Source organism: Lipophrys pholis (genome assembly GCF_963383615.2).
Source record: "Lipophrys pholis genome assembly, chromosome: 14".
Lineage (NCBI taxonomy): Eukaryota > Metazoa > Chordata > Actinopteri > Blenniiformes > Blenniidae > Lipophrys > Lipophrys pholis.
The window spans coordinates 10,291,253-10,310,389 of NC_137633.1; the positions used below are offsets into that span (position 1 = coordinate 10,291,253).

The 19,137-nt window shown below is 41.7% G+C and overlaps 1 protein-coding gene across 1 annotated transcript; it reads left to right on the plus strand.

The window, feature by feature from the left end:
- The first annotated feature begins 7,251 nt into the window (after positions 1 to 7,251).
- On the plus strand, positions 7,252 to 12,806 carry vgll2b (vestigial-like family member 2b). Its single transcript, XM_080480564.1, has 4 exons — positions 7,252 to 7,497; positions 7,961 to 8,306; positions 10,188 to 10,637; positions 11,594 to 12,806. Exons 1-4 carry the CDS (start codon positions 7,411 to 7,413, stop codon positions 11,635 to 11,637), a joined length of 927 nt encoding a protein of 308 aa, XP_080336690.1. The 5' UTR covers positions 7,252 to 7,410; the 3' UTR covers positions 11,638 to 12,806.
- The last annotated feature ends 6,331 nt before the right edge of the window (positions 12,807 to 19,137 follow it).

Sequence of the window (19,137 nt, forward strand, 5' to 3'; positions counted from 1 at the left end):
CTATTGACGCGCCTGATTGTATATCACTGTGCATCAGAGTATAGCTACAGTATTTGGTACTTGGTTTGACTTTACTGCCCCCTACTGTTGTCTCATTGTATTGCATCCCTTTTCAGGCCGCCACCACCAGATGGAGTCCTTGTTTCTGCCATGACATCTTTTCTTTCTATTTTAAAAATGAATCAGGTATTAGGCTTCCTGACATTTGCAAAGCAGACCTTTCTCCAGCGCATGTAATCAGAGATGTTACCAAATCTTTGCTTAGAGGTTATTGAGTTGTAACGTTTTGTTGATATGTGGTTGTTATTACAAGTCCCTGCAATTCAAAACCTGCAGAAAGACCAAAACATGACGTGCTAGACATTCTGAGTGCTATTTATATTTAATATCACCAAGATCATTAATTCATAAAGTAGTTAAATTATTAATTAAATTCTGGGGTAAATTTACCCAGCCTCCCCCGATGAGCATTTTGTTCTTCTTGCTTATTTTGCAGGGTTTTTTTAAATTCTTTTTTTATTAAAAACCTTTGAGATCTGTGTCTGAGCATGTAGATCAGCCTGCTGTCTGATGTCGCCTTATTTGTTCTTCTCCGTCCTCTTCCTTTCTTTTTTACCATTCGCTAATCACACCGGTCGAAGCAGAAAGCCACCACCTATTAATTTATTTAATTTAAATCAAGTTTTCTTTGCTTATGCTTGCCAATGTGGGATCAATGGTTGTTTTCCCTAGTTTCTTTATTTTGTATTAATATGAAGTTCCACGAGATGCCGATGTGGTGACTGGTGCCATATAAAGAAAACTGAACTGAAGTGAACTAAGATATTTTTAAGTATTTGGTGAGGGAATTTAAATAAAAAGAAAAATAGTGCATCATGCATTTAAACATATTCTTAGAACTGAAATAATCCCAAGTTTATTGTATTATCTAATCGTTCACTTCCTCTATGAGCTCTTAAATGTTATTGAACCTCCTCTTACGATGCAATATATTTAAAATTCTTTTTTTTTTTTTACATTGTTTGACTGCTATGTATTATTCATTATTGAAAAAAAGATCTTTTAAAATTTCCCCATATTTGAAGTTCTTCTTTCACCTAATATAAATCCTAGAATTTTGAAGCTCTATCTATCATGTACACAGATTTATGTCCTATAACAAGGCGCATGGAGCTGATCCCAGATAATAATGGGGGAAGACACGGCACACCCTAACAGGTCACTGATCAAACAGAGGGACAAACAACCATACACATATACACACTCACACACACCTACGGATGATTCAGGGTCACCAATGAACCTCAAAAGCATATTTTTGGACTGTAGGAGCAAATTAGATTACCTGGGGGGCAAAAAAAAAAAAAACACCTGCAGGAACATACACAGAAAATTCGGCCCTGGCCTCGAACCCTCCAATACGGGGTTAATCCCTCCAACAATAATTTATAGTCTTAGTTTTATGTGGCTACAAAAGAAGAGTCATACTGACTTCAGTTTACTATCCAGTGACCTTCACTCTCAGTGTTGGTCTCCACATATATTTGTCTTGATTTTAACCTCAAGTTGGAACACAGACCACTTGACACAAATCATGCTTGGCAACCGCATCAATCTGCATAGAGATAATTCTGCACAATGAAATACAATCCATAAGAGCAGCATTTACATCCTTGAGTGGAAGAAGGCTTTACCATCATGCAGGGGGGTGAAATCATCACCCATCTGCCCGTACTGTATGAGGTATGCAACTGTTGCACCCAAGAACACACGACACAGAGCCAGGAATAACTACCCCCCCCCCCCCCACCCCCCCCCCCCCCCACCCCCCACCCCACCCCCCACCCCACCCCCCCCCCACCTCTCTAAGAGAAGAGACAAAGGTAAAATAACACAGACTTGTTTCATAAAGAAGCATTTCGGCTTTCATCTAAATTTAAATTCTCCCAAAGCTGAAAGTTGAGCGATGGTGTTGGAGCTATGGAAAAAGACATTACACCAGAGATGATGCATTGGCTGTGAGTGTTGGATTATAGGTCACGGGATACACAACTGACTGCACAAGTGTCTGAATAACACGGGCGAACAGGGATGGCAAACCGGTAGCAGTGACAAGAGATTTGACTTGTGAAACATGCCTAGGACAGTAGCATGGCATGCACGTATCATATTCCGCCTTTCAACTCTCAATCATTTTTGGGTGCTTGACTTTTTTCCCTCTCCCATGGGCTTGTTGACTGGCGCGGATTGGACAGGTGGCATAGCACGGAGAAGAGCTGGCCGTTTACCAGCCAATAAAAATAGCTGTGGTCTCCATGATGTCACCGGTGAGTAAATCATTGCTTCAGAGTGTGAAGTGAGAAATAAAATTAGGGGAATAATTATGACTTTACATTTCTGTCGGTTGGGGAAACAGATCTTACTTAGTATTCTGTCTAAATCTGCATTCGATTGGCTCACGTTGCTCAATTTCACGTTTCACTTGTTTTCTTACAGCCGCATATCCTTGGATATGTTTATCCATACAACCACGTGGATGTAAAGGAAGACGCAAAGAAAGGCCACAGCATTGCTCGTGCAGTCACACCGCCATCTTCAACCGGTCACACCGGCCGCAGTTGCCAGAAAGGGTGTACAAACTAAAGCCGGAGTCTGATCTCACTCCCATACCTGGCATTCTGAAGCCACAACACCATGCTGCTGATGAGGAACATGATCAGTCGTAAATCTTCCCCGTTTGACCATGTGACACGCCAAATTTGTGATTCTGCCCTCTGTTCACCCTCCGCATCCCCCTCCCTTCGACACACTGCCTCCCATAGTGCCCCTTCTTACTGCGGCCCCCTCCTGGCACAGCGGAGCAGGAATGTCAGGCAGGAAGGTGACAATCCCACAAGCCCAGATTAGAGGTTCTCTGTGCATCTTTCATATGTTTGTATGTGTTCCTTTGGCTTTATATCAGCATGTGTTTGTATGCGAGTATGTGAATTTGTGATTATGTGCGCCTAACTCCGGTGACCTGGCGGCAGTGTGGTGGCAGAATAGTCTCAGTAATAGGATGTTAGGAATGTAGCACTTGTCAGTCTCTCTGAGGATGCTGTTAATTCACATTCTATCCATTTCAGAAGGTTAGCCTTTAATAAGCAGTGAGTGTTGAGTATATTTGCATGTGAGCAGGCGCTCTGTTTGTTTTATGATTTGAAGTGTGCAAATAGCTTCCTAATAAGACCGTCGTTTGACAGTCTGCTTAGTCGCAGGTTGCTTTTAATCCTCATTTTCACAAAGAGCCCAGATTAAGTAAAGCTACCACACAGGCATCACGCAATCAAAATAACAATGATAGCTTTTAATCTGAGAGCATGCATCCATATGCGCTTTAGGGGTGCTCAAGAGTGTGTACGCACACAAAAATATGTTTTTATAACTTTAAATAATGTTTTACATATAAAAATTTTAATCTCTGCCAATTACAGATCCACATTAAGGCCGTTCATCAATTGGCCATACCACTTTGTGTTTTTTTTCAACTCAGGGTCGTGGGGTGCCTGAGCCGATCCCAGGTGACTTTGGGGAAAGGCAGCGTACCCCCTGGATAAGTAACCAGCCCATCACAGGAGAGTTAATTCAAGCATGACTTGAAAAATCAACTTACGCAGTTTTTAAAATGGCTTTGTATAAAAGCCAATTCATGTCATTATAATGCATTGTTGTTAATAGCAGTAAATTTCAGTTGCCGGACAACATTTGATTTGTTGGTAGCCTTCTGTATATGTGTCAGTGTCTTCAAACGTCTTCCTTTCTATGGCCACACAATGGTGTAGTGGTTAGCGCTCTTGTTCAACAGTGAGAATTATCTCTAATTATCTGGTGCGCATCTGGTTAACGGCCCCTCAGTACGTAGTTTTCATGTTCACAGAAATGTGGGTTTCCTCTGGTTTCCTCCACACGCCGGACAAGCAATGAGCCTAATTGGTGACTCGAGAATTGTGTGATTGTAAGAGAGTGGCAAACTGACAATCTATCCATTTGGTATTCTTCATCCAAAGTTAGCTGTGATCACTTCTATGTTGAAAAACCATCATCAGCATGAAATGTAACTACATCTTTGCTTATCTCCTTCGCTTATCTTTGTTAGTCCATTCGGACAGATTTTCAAACGGTACTGAAACTTCCCACAACAGGAGCAGAAAATGCAACAATCACTTTTTAAATGATAATTAATGCTATGGAAAATAAATAATTATGTAAATTGCATGACTGTTTCCTCAGTGGCCAAAGCAGATATGACCCATAAAATGTTTGAATAATAGTGAATTAACTATTAAACTGCAGTGCCTTGAATCCTGGGCATTGGTGGTCTGTGAAGACAATGAGGAGGTTGTTTTAGGGAGAAAATAGCCACACACTTGCACATTCTATCACAGAGGATTTATCACCAACATTTGTGTAGAAGGTTGAATGGCCGGACCTATCCATATGTGGCCCTTTGTGTATGTGTGAGTGTGCCAGCGTGTCTGTGCTTCCGATGACACTTAGTGATGATTTTGAACAGCTGAGATGAGTTTGTGTGGAGCTGGACAACGAGGCAGCTGTACATCTCTGTCTTGGACATATACACGCTCACATACACACGCACACGCACACACACACACACACACACACACACACACACACACACACACACACACACACACACACACACACACACACACACACACACACACACACACACACACACACACACACACACACACATATACACAGACCCACATACACATTGAGGCATATAAACAACAGTGGAATCCTGAGGTCCTACCCCCTCGGGCCCGAGCCAGACTGAGACCTTAATAAAGGACTTGTTGTTTCAGGAGGTAGCTTAGATGGTTTCAGGTTCATATTGCAACAGGCCCCACTTTACAGACCATCATTATCAGCTTACCGATAACGTTTTCCTTATTACATTTACATCATAATGTGTCAATACAACTTTGATTGTTGTGTAAAAATGTTGGCAGTAGTACAAATGCTCTTTCTTTCATGTATGCAGGCATTTCAACCGGAGAGTATCAACTATTAATGGTGGTGTTGCAGTTTGAATAGTGGTCTAAATAAAACCAAGTTGCCATTACTACCTCAACTGGCCTGCAACATCTTAGCCAATGAGAGACTTTGCCGGGTCGGACCTCTTTTAAGAGGGGTGGGGCCTCAATGTGCTGAAGGGTCACAAGGAGTGATGTAACCTGTATTTATTTTCAGCATATAGAAGTAAATGTAGACACACACACACACACACACACATGGAAACACAGACAAGAGCAACTGTAGCCTCCTGCACATACTGTTCTTTACATACAAAGATTTTAACACAGACTATTGAGTATCACTGACAAACACCCAGCGACTAAGTTGTGGACTTTGGGACCAGTGCCATGTTCCTGCACATTGGTTGTCTCGCTTGCCCTCTTCCTTGTTTGGTCACTTGATGACAAATGTTGCAGCATACGCATGTGCATGCCCTTTCAGCGGTGCATTGAAAAGTGCATGCGTGAATACGTGTCGGCTATAGGCGATGGCCGTTCCGCTGATTAAATAAAGAAAAGGTGCGCGTATCACCAGGGAAGATAAGGCAGAGGCAGAGACAAAAAGAGAAGCGGAGAGACAGAGAAATTTAGTCATGGCCATTAATACATAGTGGCCTCTCTTCCCTTCCGTCAGCTGCAGCTGTTGATCATGCTGGTGCAACAGTGAGCTTTCTAGCATTGCATCACTCTCTTTCTCCACGAGCCTTGTGCTGTCCTGCATTACTCTGCATGTATATGGGTCTGTGACTGAAGCAGGATTAGTAACTGATAACGTCAGTTCTGCTCTATTTAAAAGCGGTTCTGCAAATTTCAACTGATGCATTGTGACTTGGCACAGGCCGAATGCAATATAGCGTTGCAGAATATGCAACATTATAGCAGGGTATGAGAGTGAGAAGTGCTACTTGTCTGCTTTATCCGCTGCTATTTAGGAGCATGTTCAATTCATTAGCATGCCAATAACCTGCCACTAGTTATTCATACTATGTGTGATGTATGCATAGCAAGATGTTGGTCATGTTCTCCCTCTAGAGAACGCAGCAGAGGGACGATGTAACTTCCCCAGGAGCTTGTCCACTAGCATACATCAGAGACATTCCACCTCATCTGACACTCGTCCATGGAATTCTGCAAATTTTCCACACTATTCTCTCAGGCATTCTGAAGTGCCTGTCAAAAAGACTGGCATGCCCAAACATCAAGCGCCTGTAAACACTTTAAACAAGGGAATTGCATTTCACTTTTAGAAGAATTAAGGTGGTTTGTTGGTTTCCACGTTTAAGGTTTCCTGGATGATCTTGGAAGTCTTCTTGTCCTAGATACGAAATGAATTGAGGTCGGCGGTGGTGCTTGTGATTGCCATTAGGTACGTTTGAGTGTGTGTGTGAAAATATCTTTTTGTTTGCACTGCTGATAGGTGATAATTTGTCATAGATTTGTGCAGAGTCCCTTTCTCCTCTATGTTGGTATGACCAGTGTATGCAACCTATAGTTGACACCTATGTGTCGTTCTGGGAACACACTAAATACTTCAGATGACTTGAGGGTTTACTTGGCAACCGATGGCTGTTTTAAGACCACGGATACTTTCGGGCTTGGACTGTGCACAAAGTTTTCAAGTATCCAAAGTACATGGAGAGGAATAAATTGTCATCGAATCGCATGTATCATGTGCTCATTGTTGTGTGGATAGTTATAAAGCTCAATGACTTCATCCAATTCTATTTTTGAAAGTGGATGACATACTATTTAACCTTTATTTTACACCAGGATTAAGACGTTGGGAAGCCACGGTCAGTCACACGCTCTCTCTTCTTTTTACAACACACTCTCGTTCATGTTTTGTAATTAAAAAATGTATTTGCCAAAACTTTACATAAAGAATATCCACGCCTTTAACATATATGTTGTACTTTCGGCTCTTGGCCAGTTTGTTTTTATATTAAATAAAACGTTCTGTGTTTATGCTCATTGACAAATAATTGATGCAGGGATAATGGTTGTTGGAGTATTCATGGTGGGGGTGGTGTGGAGAGTGGGGGGGCTGGTAAAGGTGGGAGGGGTTGACACAAAGATGTACAGGACAGGACACCCTCATGCTTACTCCATAAACCTCACCACATTTTGCTACCGCAGCTGTCGTTGCGCACGCAGTGAGCGGAGAGGTGCGCTCCCCCTGGAGTGGCTATGTGGAGTCCCGAACCGGCTTTTTCACGTTGATCGGCGACCACTGGGTCCGTTTCTTCTCGACTTTAAAAACGGAATGTTGTCGCTGTTTCTCTCGTTACGGTCGGTTATTGGAGCACAGTGAAGACACCGCTCATTTACCATGAGCTGTTTGGATGTTATGTACCCAGCCTATGGACATTACGCACCGTACGCACCGACTGCCCCTGCTTTTATTAGTAGCTTTCAGGTAGGAATTGAGTTCATGTTGAAATGTTTAAGTAATATATCATATTTTTTTAAAACGTTATTGGGGAGGTGAGGGTTGATAAGATTTAAAATAATTATCCGTTTGTTTTATTCTGCTAATGCGTAAAACAAAATACACATTAAAACACACGCTTTCTAAGTTAATTATTAAAAAAAAACTTGTTCTTTTTATTTTATTATCCATTTCCAGATTTTTGTAAGTGCTGGAGTATTATTACTGAGCGCATAAGTTTTTCTGTGCCCTTTTTTATCTTGGCGCACGCAAGTCTGCGCACACATTCACATGCCAGTGTTTCCACACACAAAGAAAAACATTATGTCAAAATGTCTCATAGCCAGCTCCAGAACTAGCCCCCTGCAACACCTGTCTGAACTCTTCCCCTCCTCCTCCTCCTCTTCCTCCTCCTCCTCCTCCTGCGCCTGTTCTCTCAAACCCCCGGCAGGCTCCCACAGGTCTGAGCAGCACTTCGCCTCACTGCCGGGATTTTATGGACACTCCCAGCGGTCCCGAAGGGATGTCTGGGGGCCCGGGCGCTGGAGGGTCAACTTCCTCCTCATCTTCATCCAACTCGTCTTCATCCTCCTTCACGCCTGCGACCTCGAGGCCGGAGGGAGGCCCCAAAGAGAAGCAGGAAGCCCCGGAGGCAGAGTACCTGAACTCCCGCTGCGTCCTCTTCACTTATTACCAGGGCGACATCAGCAGCGTGGTGGACGAGCACTTCTCCAGGGCCCTCAGCTCCTACATGGATGGAGAGGGCAAACGGAGGGTGTCGGAGCATCAGGGAACAGGTATACCTCGTTGTTCATTCATAAAGAGTATACCTGCAAAAAAAAAAAAAAAAGGTTACTATCTGTATTGTGGTTTTAGTGCGAAAAAAGTGTTTCACAAAAGCGAAATTTCTTTATATTTGATTAAATCAGAGTATTGATCTGAGTTTTTATGATGTTTGTAGATACTATGTGGTTTGGAAATGGGTCATACAATTTGGGTAAACTAAGGTGTGCTTTCACCTTCACTACATCCTTCCAGATTGTTCCATTGATGTCTTTGGACCCAGGTGCCACAGTTGTCATGGCCGAAGCGTCTTGCACGAGCTTTGAGGCCACACAGGGTGAGCTGACAGTTCTGCAGAGCACAGCAGAGAGTCAGACAGGTGATGTGATCAGGTGACAGGACTGAGGGGGTGCTTGTTGGAACTGTTGTCAGTGGAGAGGTCAGGGCATCGGGTCATGAAGGTCAGGAGCGGTTGGCTGTCAGAGTCTCTGAGTATGGTTGCACTTTAAGTTTGGAGAAATTGTAGTAGCGGTCTGCATACTTGAGTGTAAATATGGTTTTGAGGGTAAAATGTGTGGGTAAAAAAATCTATTATGGTAAGGATTGGAAAACTTATCGCTAAATACAATGTAGTTTTAATAATATTTTCTGATGTATTAGTTCAGGTTTTTATTAGTCATTGGTAACAAACTTAATGAATATTGCATTGCACTTTTCATACACCAAATTCTTTTTGTTTTTGCCATATTGTGTTTATTTGTTTTTATTAGCTTGACCTTGCAGACATCATTAGGGAAATTTCAACATCTCATTAAAAAAAAAAAAAAGGTTTTGCAGACACAAACATCCTATTTTGTAGAAGCAGCGAATAGAAGCCCCCTGGATATCCATGTAGGGCCTACAACCTTTACCCACTCCCTCGCTCTGCTGTCGCTGTTGGTCTCTCTCCTTGTTCAGCCGGACGTCTTCATTTCGGCACCAACACACGCTCCCTGCCTCACAACAGATGCTATGTTTATACACGGCCGTAAGCGCACAGCCTCGCCGGCGAATCCCCTTCAAACGTCTCCGCGGCTGCCATTCTGACTCTCGCTCCAGCTCTTGCCCCACAATGGTTGCTCAGTCAGTTGCCTGTCTGTCGGTCAGATTTATATATGTTGTGGTCAGTGTGATAGGAGCTGCGGGGGAAACACTACCTCTCAGGGTGCCGCATGGTGTCTTTTTTCAGAGGGAAACCTAAATATAAAAGTATACTGCTAAAAACATATAATGGCCCGCTGACATTCTGTCAAGGGCGAGGAGAGGGGGGTGTGGGGGGGTGGGGTAGCAGAGAAAACAACAGGTGGGGGTGCAGGAGACAGAGGAGAGGGGCGGTGGGTGCTAGCACAAGGCCAGAATTGCGTGTGTGTGTGTGTGTGTGTGTGTTTGACTGTGCTTTCAGAGGCACTGGGTTGACATGAGAGTGAGACATGTCACCATAGCAAGTGATTTAAGATGCTGTGAGTCTTGAGCTCCCTCCAGGTCAGAGTGTCTGCCTTATATAGAATCGGAGGGTATAGAGCTCTGTCTCCCTTTTATCTTTCTGTCTGTCTCTCTCTGTCTTTCTTTCTTGCGCGCCTTCTGTCTGCTAGAACGTGGTTGTGTTTATTTTGGTGTCTTGTTGGGACTTGGTCTGTGTACAGTATGATCCAATAGGGAAGATATCTGGGCCAGCGGGTGCAGCAGTCATGAGAGTGACATCTACGTTTTAGCACGCGCTACTCCTGTTGCACAGCTCTTGGTCTTCCATTTGTTTCTGCGCATCAAGGGGTTTACTACACGGTTGTACAAGAGTTGAAGACTTGGCTTATATCAGATCGTTGTTAACCCCATGTCCCTCTCTTGTCTCACATCAGATACCCCTTCACCTAGCAGCCGACGATGCTTCCCCCCATCCTTCTGGGACAGTAACTACCCCTCGCCTCAGAGCCGCTCCCACTGTGAGACGGGCGCACCTTCCTATTCCATGGACCCATACGCATCGGGGCTCCACCCGGGCCTGCCGCACCCACACACTCATCCCCACTCACACGCTCACCCTCACTCCCACCCTCACCCCCCCGAGAGCTGGGGATACCCTCAGGCCCAAGCCTACGGACCCCCGCGGCCCCTCCATGAACTGTATTCACCGTCCGCTTTGGAACCGCACTACGGGCCCCTGCTCATGCCTACCGTAAGGCCGCCTCATCTCCCTACTCTGCCAAGCCACTATGAAGTAAGCAAGCTGGAGCCCACCGCCTCGTGGCCCAGCCTACTTCCCCCGGGAGATGTCAGCCACCAGACTTTGGCACTCAACATGGATGCAGGTATACCCGCTTATCAGTGTCAGCATGTTTTATATATCTTCTGAAAAGGCTAAATGATTATTTGCAATTAGAGTAGATATCAAAACAGAAAGATTAACTGACAAATAACAACCCAGGAAATTTAAACTCACATAAGTTTACACCAAGTGTTGTTGGTTTTTTTTTACAGTCTAAGATATTACTGTAGACAGTTGTTGGATTCAACCAGAAAAAGTGCAACTTGTGTTGTGGATGATAAATCCTTGAATTTGAAATTGTTTGCTTTTATAGTTTTAACTATCATTACTGTTACACTTATAGTTTTGCATTAAACCTCATCACATAATTTTCATTCTTTTCCTTTTACACTTTAAGTAAAATATATATTTAAACGTGTGTGATTTCATAAAAATATTTAATGATATTACCCTTCATTTATTTCTTTGCACATTTTTTATGATTTCCTTAAAAAAGTGAATTGGAAAACAATAGGCTGTGAAAGACACCAAGATTTTTTTACTCCTCTCCAAATATGATCAACAATTTCTTTTCTGTCGTTGTATATTTCGAACATGGCTTATTTGAAATTCCACATTTCCCAATTCTTTGGCGCTTCACCCCGGGGTATTTTTCCATTACTGGTGTGAAAATAACTTCCACGCATTCAAACAAGTACTTAGGCAGCTGTATACACACTCAGTCATTAAAATATCCAGTCTAAGAGACACATGCATATGGATATGCTTGTGATGTCGAAGACCTCAGGCTTCATGCCGGTGACACTTCTAACTGTGGAGACAGAAACTCAAAGACACACATGCACACAATACATCATAATCATCACCGAGGCTTGTTCCTCTCCTCTGAAACAGGATGTTTGGCAAAAGTAGGCTCCATGACAACCTGTGTTCTGTCGTTCACCGTTGTCCTCCTCATTGTTTCCCTGTCTTTTTTTTTTTTTTTTTTTCCACCCTCAGGCCTGCAACAGCACAAGAAAGGCAAGGAGCTGTACTGGTTCTAACGAGCCCTTCAGTCACACTGACCAGCCATTACCAGATCCAATTAGTCCCTGGACCTGCTCTGCTATTGAAGCTGCGTGTCCCTTTATCCCCTTCCTCCTCCCCCACATAGACACACACACACACACACACACACACACACACACACACACACACACACACACACACACACACACACACACACACACACACACCAACCATCCCCATCTATCCACCCCCTTCTCTCTGCTCCGAGCCTCCCCTGCCAGTATACAGCCTTGCTCCAGGTCGACGTGTGTGCACCATAGAGATAAAGCGGAGAGAGGGAAAGAGAGAGAGAGAGAGAGAGGGGGAAAACGAGGGAGGGAGACAGAGCGTCTGAACTGCATAATCTGTGCTGTTGCGCTGCCTTTCTCATCTCTCTTCCCACTTCCTCTCCTGTCGCTGTCGGTGCAGCACAGACCTTGGCAAGGTGTGAGCCACAGTGACCTGTTTGGACCGAGAAAGACAGGATCACAACAGACTTTTGCGGAGGACAGAGAGATAGAGGGATGAATGGAGGGGCAGAGGGATGAATGGCATCGAGCAGGGATTTCCTCCAACGTCCCTGGTTATCTCTGTCTCATGCTCTGTGTTGGTACAGTGGTTGTCATTATCCACTTATCTGCATTTCACAAATGCAACATGCAGCGATAAACAAGAGCAGCAATTATGGAGGTTTATGCTTTGTGACTGTCATCCATGAGGCCTTTTTTCATTAATATGTAATATTGCTCTCTGAAATAAAGTGTTTCTATTTATTGGTGTTTATGTGCATTTCTAAAATGTTTGGTTGGCCAGTGTTCTGAAATGATTGTGATTCAGTTTATTGTGTTTTCCAAACTGAGAGGTGATGGAGCCCACTGCGCCACGTGTACAGGTGGAGCTCCTCTTCTACCTTTCTGTGCAGAAAATCTTCTCCACCGTTTCTCAAAAACATATCGGAATTTGCTCAGTTTGTTAAACAGGACATTAGTTCTGACGTTGTACTTTCAATTTGATGATGTTCCATTTTAGCTCTTGTTTTTTTTTTTGTTTTGTCTCTCATTCGTAGACATTTTGAATTTGGACTTTCTTTTTTGCGGATTTATAGTGTGTCATTTCTCATTTTTGTGTCCAAGAACATTGTGATGTCAATAAATATTTTTATGGTATATTGTCAGATCTCATGAATGTGCACCTTGTATTATGACACTATTAATATAAGCGGAGCGAGACAGAAATAAATATACTTGCTAATCAGAAACATGGGCCAGGGATTAACGTAACTGAATGGGATCATAAAGGTTGGAGTTTGGCTTCAAAGCCACATTAAATTTTTTTGCAATTACAAACACTGAAAATACCGTCATTAAGTAGGATTTCCAGGGACTCATTCAAGTACGTCATCTTTACTCGTACAGGTGCATCCTAAAAATTTTGAATTGATTTATTTTTTTTTTTCAGGATGTAATTTGCTCATATTAAGCCACTCCAGTCAGAACATGAGCTGCTGCACTCTCAACCAGCTGTAGACCTAAACAACAAAAACACATTTTTAGGTAAAGCTGACAAAAGGAAATTCAATATGAAAGGGAAATGGATTTGGAGCAAATCCTCATCTAGATGACAAAATTGGACTTATTGTAGAAATGATAACAGACAAACTTACATGTTTCGAAGTATCAAGTCATATCAAATACGTTACTTCTATATACCACTCATCCCACCAAAATGCACAACAAAGTGCTGCAGGATCAGTCTTTTTTGTAAATAGTGTGTTTATGTGTTGACTGTCAGTACCATTCCATGCAGATGTTAGTCACTTTCCAGCCTTGAACATATCAATATTCAATATTTACTTATTTAATTTTTATTCTGTGCTATTTGACATTCTAAACATTCTGTTTATTATGTTCTAGTGTCGAGCGATGCTGTAAATAGAAGGGACTTCTTGTGGCACAGCGCCACACAGAAAAGAACATAAAATAAACGGCAGAGAAGTTGAGATATCAATACAATAGAATAAAGGTAAATAGGTACTATCAAATATTGATATATACAGGACTAAGCGATGACTGGTATAAGCCTACATGAAAGAAGGATCTCATGTGACACTGTACTGCTTTTTGACCAGGTCATCATGGAAGGGATTAATAACGTATTTTCTATTCTATTCTATTCAGGTGCATCTCAATATATAAGAATCTGATTGAAATATTAATTCTTTTGTCAGTTATTTCCATATTTTTAGCATACAAACGAGAACAAGTTGCAATAACTTTTTCTAATTTTGATTGCATAGATAGCTAGATAGCTAGATAGATAGCTAGATAGATAGATAGATAGATAAATAGATAGATTGATGGATAGATAGATGTCTTTGCATACAGAGTGAAATAATGGGGGCTCATAACATCACAATACAAACAATAAGTTAAACGTAGATGAAAAATGCTTGAAATACTTCCGTGCGTAAACGAATGTAAAGACATACATATATAATTTAAGTTATTTTAATGACTATTATTTATATATTATATAAAATATATTTATATTTTTATAAGTCATGACCTTTTCTAGTTTATGCTTGTTTTTCTTTCTTTCTTTTTTTTTTAGATTGACCTGTGCTTTAGGATATAAATTTGAGAAAAACAAGGCAATCAGGAATCTTAAGTGATTAAGATTGCTTAAAAATACTCCCCAGCATAGAATCTATGACTTTAAGATTTTTACAAAACGAACAAATGTACCTAATTCTAATATTTCCCCAAAATGTGCTTGGACTATAAATGCACTTTACGCACGAATCAAATATCTGACAGACTACTACAGGTTGAAAAGTAACTGATACCTATAGTAGAGTATAGTTTAATCAACGTGTACTTGGGTAGAAGTTTCCCGTAGAGTGCCCCCCCCCAACACACACACACACACACCTCTGGATGTTTTCGTGGCAGGAACTGAAGCGCCAGTAGCGCAGCGCCCAGATGTGTTGGATGATAAACTCCGCGCAGCTCGTCTCATTTAAAAAGCCAACCATTTGAATTCCTGCTCGCATTCACACTTTGTCGCCCATAAAGTGGGAACGAGCGGTGAATGCCAGCTATGTGAAACCAGAGACGAGGCCAGCCATCCCAGCTATGCGCCAAATGTTGCTGCGTTATTGATCCGATAATCAGATTATACGGCGGAGGTATGCCAGCCCGGGCCACTGTCACAATTTAGCGGCTGTTATGTGTGTGACCCCTCCTGAGAGAGGAGCCAACTATTTGATTGGCTTTAAGCTGAGGAAACGTGTGGAGTAATGAAGTTAGAGAAGAGTTGACCGTGGATGGCATACCTCTCGGCTTCTCATTCCGATCATCTCACTGCCTTTTCACACTGGTATTGTCACTGCCTGGGAAAGGGGTTTTGAATGTTTTAAATTCAACCTCACCTCAGCTCACCTACCAGGATCTAGATCTAAACACAGATACTCACATTGATTTATTCCAACAGCAACACAGTGCAACACCGCATTAATGTTTGTTGGAGGAATCTGCAAGTTTGCATATGCAATCGTACCGCCATGCACATAGTGACATATAAACCGTAACAATCCTGATAATTCTACATGCGCCATTTGTTTTATTTACCTGTAAAGTGAAAGATTTCATTAAAATGGTAAATGCTGCCATCTACCGACAACCTGGCGATACTACACCAAAGTGTTTGAAAGAAAAAAAAGGCTTTTCCAGGCTGCATGGTGTGAAGTGGTTACCACTGTCGCCAGTTCCAGTATTTCAAGCCTTTTCTGTGCAAAGCTTGCACGTGCTCCTTCTGACTGTGTGGGGTTTCTACAATCCAAGATCATGCCTTTGAGGCAAACGGATGACTCCAGGAGTGGCGTGGCTCGGCTGGTAGAGCAGTCTCCTCCCATTCAGATGGTTGCAGATTAGATTCCAATCTCCACCTTTCCACATGCTGAAGTGTCCTTGAGCAAGACACTGAGGCAGATTGCTCCCAATAGATTGACAGCACCTTGCATGGCCGCAGCCTCCATTAGAGTGTGAATGATAACAATGTAAAGTGCTTTGGGGACTTCTCACGCATTTGAAAAGTGCTGTATAAGTGACGTTCATTTACCATTTACTCTGAATCGTCTGTATATGTGAATGTATTTCTCTCTTTGCCCTGTAGTGGTCTGGAAAACTTTCCAGGGGGTGCATTGCTTTTACCCATAGTCAGGTGGGATTGGCTCCAGCACCCTGTGGCCGGCCCGAAGGTGGCAAAAGCTTTTAAAAAAAAAATAAATCCTTGTTTCAATGTTAACTAAACATAACATTAAAAAAAGTGTTCTCCAGAGTTTTATAATTTTGCATTTGGCTTTCTGGTAATTGGAAAAGGAACTGATTCTACAGAATAAAGTTTAAATTGTGCATAATTGATTTGGAGAAAACTTTTCTGTTGTAATCCTCAACATGGAGTCCTTGTCAGCGTCAGGCAGGGTTTTCTGAGAACTGCTGACCGTCTCAGCATTGCTTTGAGTCAGTTCCTCATAGGAAGAGCCGTAAACTGGAATAAGTATAGACTTGAAGAAGAAACTGATCTAATGACTGGACACGAGCAGCAGACAGTGTAGATTTTCATAAAAACAAAAGAAGAAGAAGCACTGATCATGGGATCAGGTCCATTCGGAAGTCAAAATCAATAATAGCAATAAGTAACCTGAGAAAAACCAGACATGTTTACATCAAAAGAATCAATTAAAAACATTAGATAGATAAAATGGTGAAATGCCATTCAAGATCTTTCAACAAGAAAAGGTTCCATAAAATCTGTTCTGGCTGATCGTAGTAAACTACAATGAGGTTTATATTCACCCACTTCAGTTCATCTGTCTGTACGCCTCAAAATCTCCTTTCAGGTGATCCTGACAGGAGGACAAATCAGTGATTAAACATACAAGAGGACACGCTTATAATAATTTGAGATACTGTAATTCTGACTTTCATGACTTATCATCTTAGCATATTTGTAATAAAATATAATACATGAAATCTTCAGTTTATACACAATAAATCAAAAAATGGAAGTTTAATCTTTGACTGTTATTAGATGAAAAACATTTTCAATGTACTCAGTGTAGTGAGATGCACCGGAATTATCTTGAATTATTTGACCTAAATTTAATTTGTAATCTTTGTCAAAGTCAAAGAAAAAAAAAGAAAAAGAAGAATAATTTTTTGGTATTCTCATCCAGATCCTACAATCCAATCACTAATGTAAATCCTAAATTGTTTTCCACCTTTGTCACACTCCAAACTTTTTTCTCTCCCCGTTTACAGACCGCAAACGCCAGTAAAGAAAGACTTCCCAACACACACACGGGTGATGGCTCTACATCTCACTTAGTTAATCATCAACTCTTTAATAGATCTGATTTGCCTACGGCACGACTGTTTTCAACACAGTCATGTCAAAAAAAAAACCTCACGTGACAAACAATGTGGAAGTGGTTGGGGAAAAAGAAATCGTTATGTGCAGTCAGTTGGTTTCAGTTTTGCGTTTGTAGACACTGCCTGCAAACCCACACACACACACACACACACAACTGCACAACGTGCATCAAAAGCTTACCCGCATGGCTTAGCTTTCTTTAATTCCTACGGACTTGATCTGGGAACTTGCCAAATGTCAACCTTGCATTCCTTTTGGATCGACTCCTGGTCTTGTCACTTGACCGGTGTAAATGGTTTATGGTGCACTCACTGTACGTAAGTCACAAGCTTTATGCCTGTGTAAAGGTGCATCTGAACTTGAATTAACCGCAAACTTGATCAACCAGAAAGGTCAACGACTGGGGAGCAAACGGCTCATATTGATCATTTCTATACCACTTTAAACTTGTTTTCCAACACATTCCGGGTGGATTTGTTGTCTCAGCTTTACAGCTGTTCTCAGATGGTCTGACTCTCAATAAAGTTTACCTTGTGATGTTTTTAAAGCTGTTAAAGGACCTCACCCTCCATGCCCTCGAGGTCCAAGAAATCAAGGCGAACAGGGTGGATTTAGGTGCAACACAAGACAAGAACATCAACAATGAGATCGATATGTGTTGGATAAAAGCAGTGCAAAGATGGCTGGGGCATCTGGTAGCACATAAGGAAAAACCTTGGGAGTAACCTCAAGGGCACGTTGAATCAAAAGTGTTTTATCCAAGAAATTTGTAATACGGTTCAAATAGGTTGACTCAGTTCCAGTGTAAACATTTATCTCAGAGACTAATCTCACTCTCCTTGATGCAACAAATGAAATCATAGTTAGAAAAACAAAACAAAATGGTAAATAGTCTATTTTGCAAAATAGAACATCAGTAATTTGATCCGTGGCCTCTGACCTTTGCCATAGAGCTCATTATGTTTGCAGAAGTTATTTCACTTCTAAAATCTCACTTTCAGTTTGATGATGATGATGCTTCTTTTTAGGTATCTCTACCTACATTTTAACTACAACAACTAACTTTAAAACACTTGTTTCTGGACAAAAAGCATCTGGTGGAACACAATAACGCAACAGAGCAAAAAAGAAGAACAACTTGAATCAGACTTGAGTCCCACAGAGCCACTATTTTCCTTTAATCGACACAAACTGGTGGATATCAAATCCTTTTCAAATCGGACTCAGGGTAGCCTCTGTGTACAGAAATGCAAAGCACCAGCACTAGATCTACTGCTATTAAAGATTTTTCTCCATTCTGGGCCACTGTTATCAAATGTTACGGTAAAATAATCATACTTAGTGTAGTCTTACGGTTATCAAATGTCAAAACAGGTCAATTCGGATCCAAACAGTATTTAAGTGTTTAAAAAAAAGTCTTGATGATGCCTGCACTATGACTTTTATGCTGTTAGGGTTTTGTTTTTCTGAGGTGCTTGTGAATGTTTACAGTCCTCAGCGCATTGGCAGATTAAAATTCAAACATCCACATGAAAAGAAATACAAGAACTTGACTGATGGAGAGCAAAAACACTCTCTTTTGAGCAGCAGGTCACATGGTTTTTGAAAGTGTCTAAGAGCACGTTGTTCACTTTTCATTGCCCCCCGACACAGTAGTCCTAATTTCTCCCCTTCGGGAAACTGAATTGCTCCCTTGAGTGCTCGAAGAACCAATAATGCATTATTCTGATAAGGAAGGAACTCATTAATTGCGAATAAACAGAACTATTTGCACTGACTGGACACAAACTTATGAAACAAGCTTCAAAAGTTCAGTGTCCTCTGAAAACTTTGAGCTTCGTTCTCAGTTTTCCTTCGCCTCACGGCGTCTTTATGGTCTTGAAGCGACTGAAAACCTTGTGACTGCCAGGCCGTCTGACATCAGTTACATCCTGTGCACAGCAAATAACCAGTGAAATCTGTGGAATAACTGAGATAAAACCTTTCATGACCAGGACGCAAAATGTTGTAAAACAATCAAAACAATTTGTGCTTTAGACTCTTATTCCAAGTTAACGTCAATA

Coding starts and splice junctions, on each gene's coding strand:
- vgll2b (XM_080480564.1), top strand. CDS start 7,411: ATGAGCTGTTTGGATGTTATGTACCCAGCCTATGGACATTACGCACCG. Junction 8,307..10,187: donor GTCGGAGCATCAGGGAACAG/GTATACCTCGTT, acceptor GTCTCACATCAG/ATACCCCTTCACCTAGCAGC. Junction 10,638..11,593: donor GGCACTCAACATGGATGCAG/GTATACCCGCTT, acceptor TTCCACCCTCAG/GCCTGCAACAGCACAAGAAA.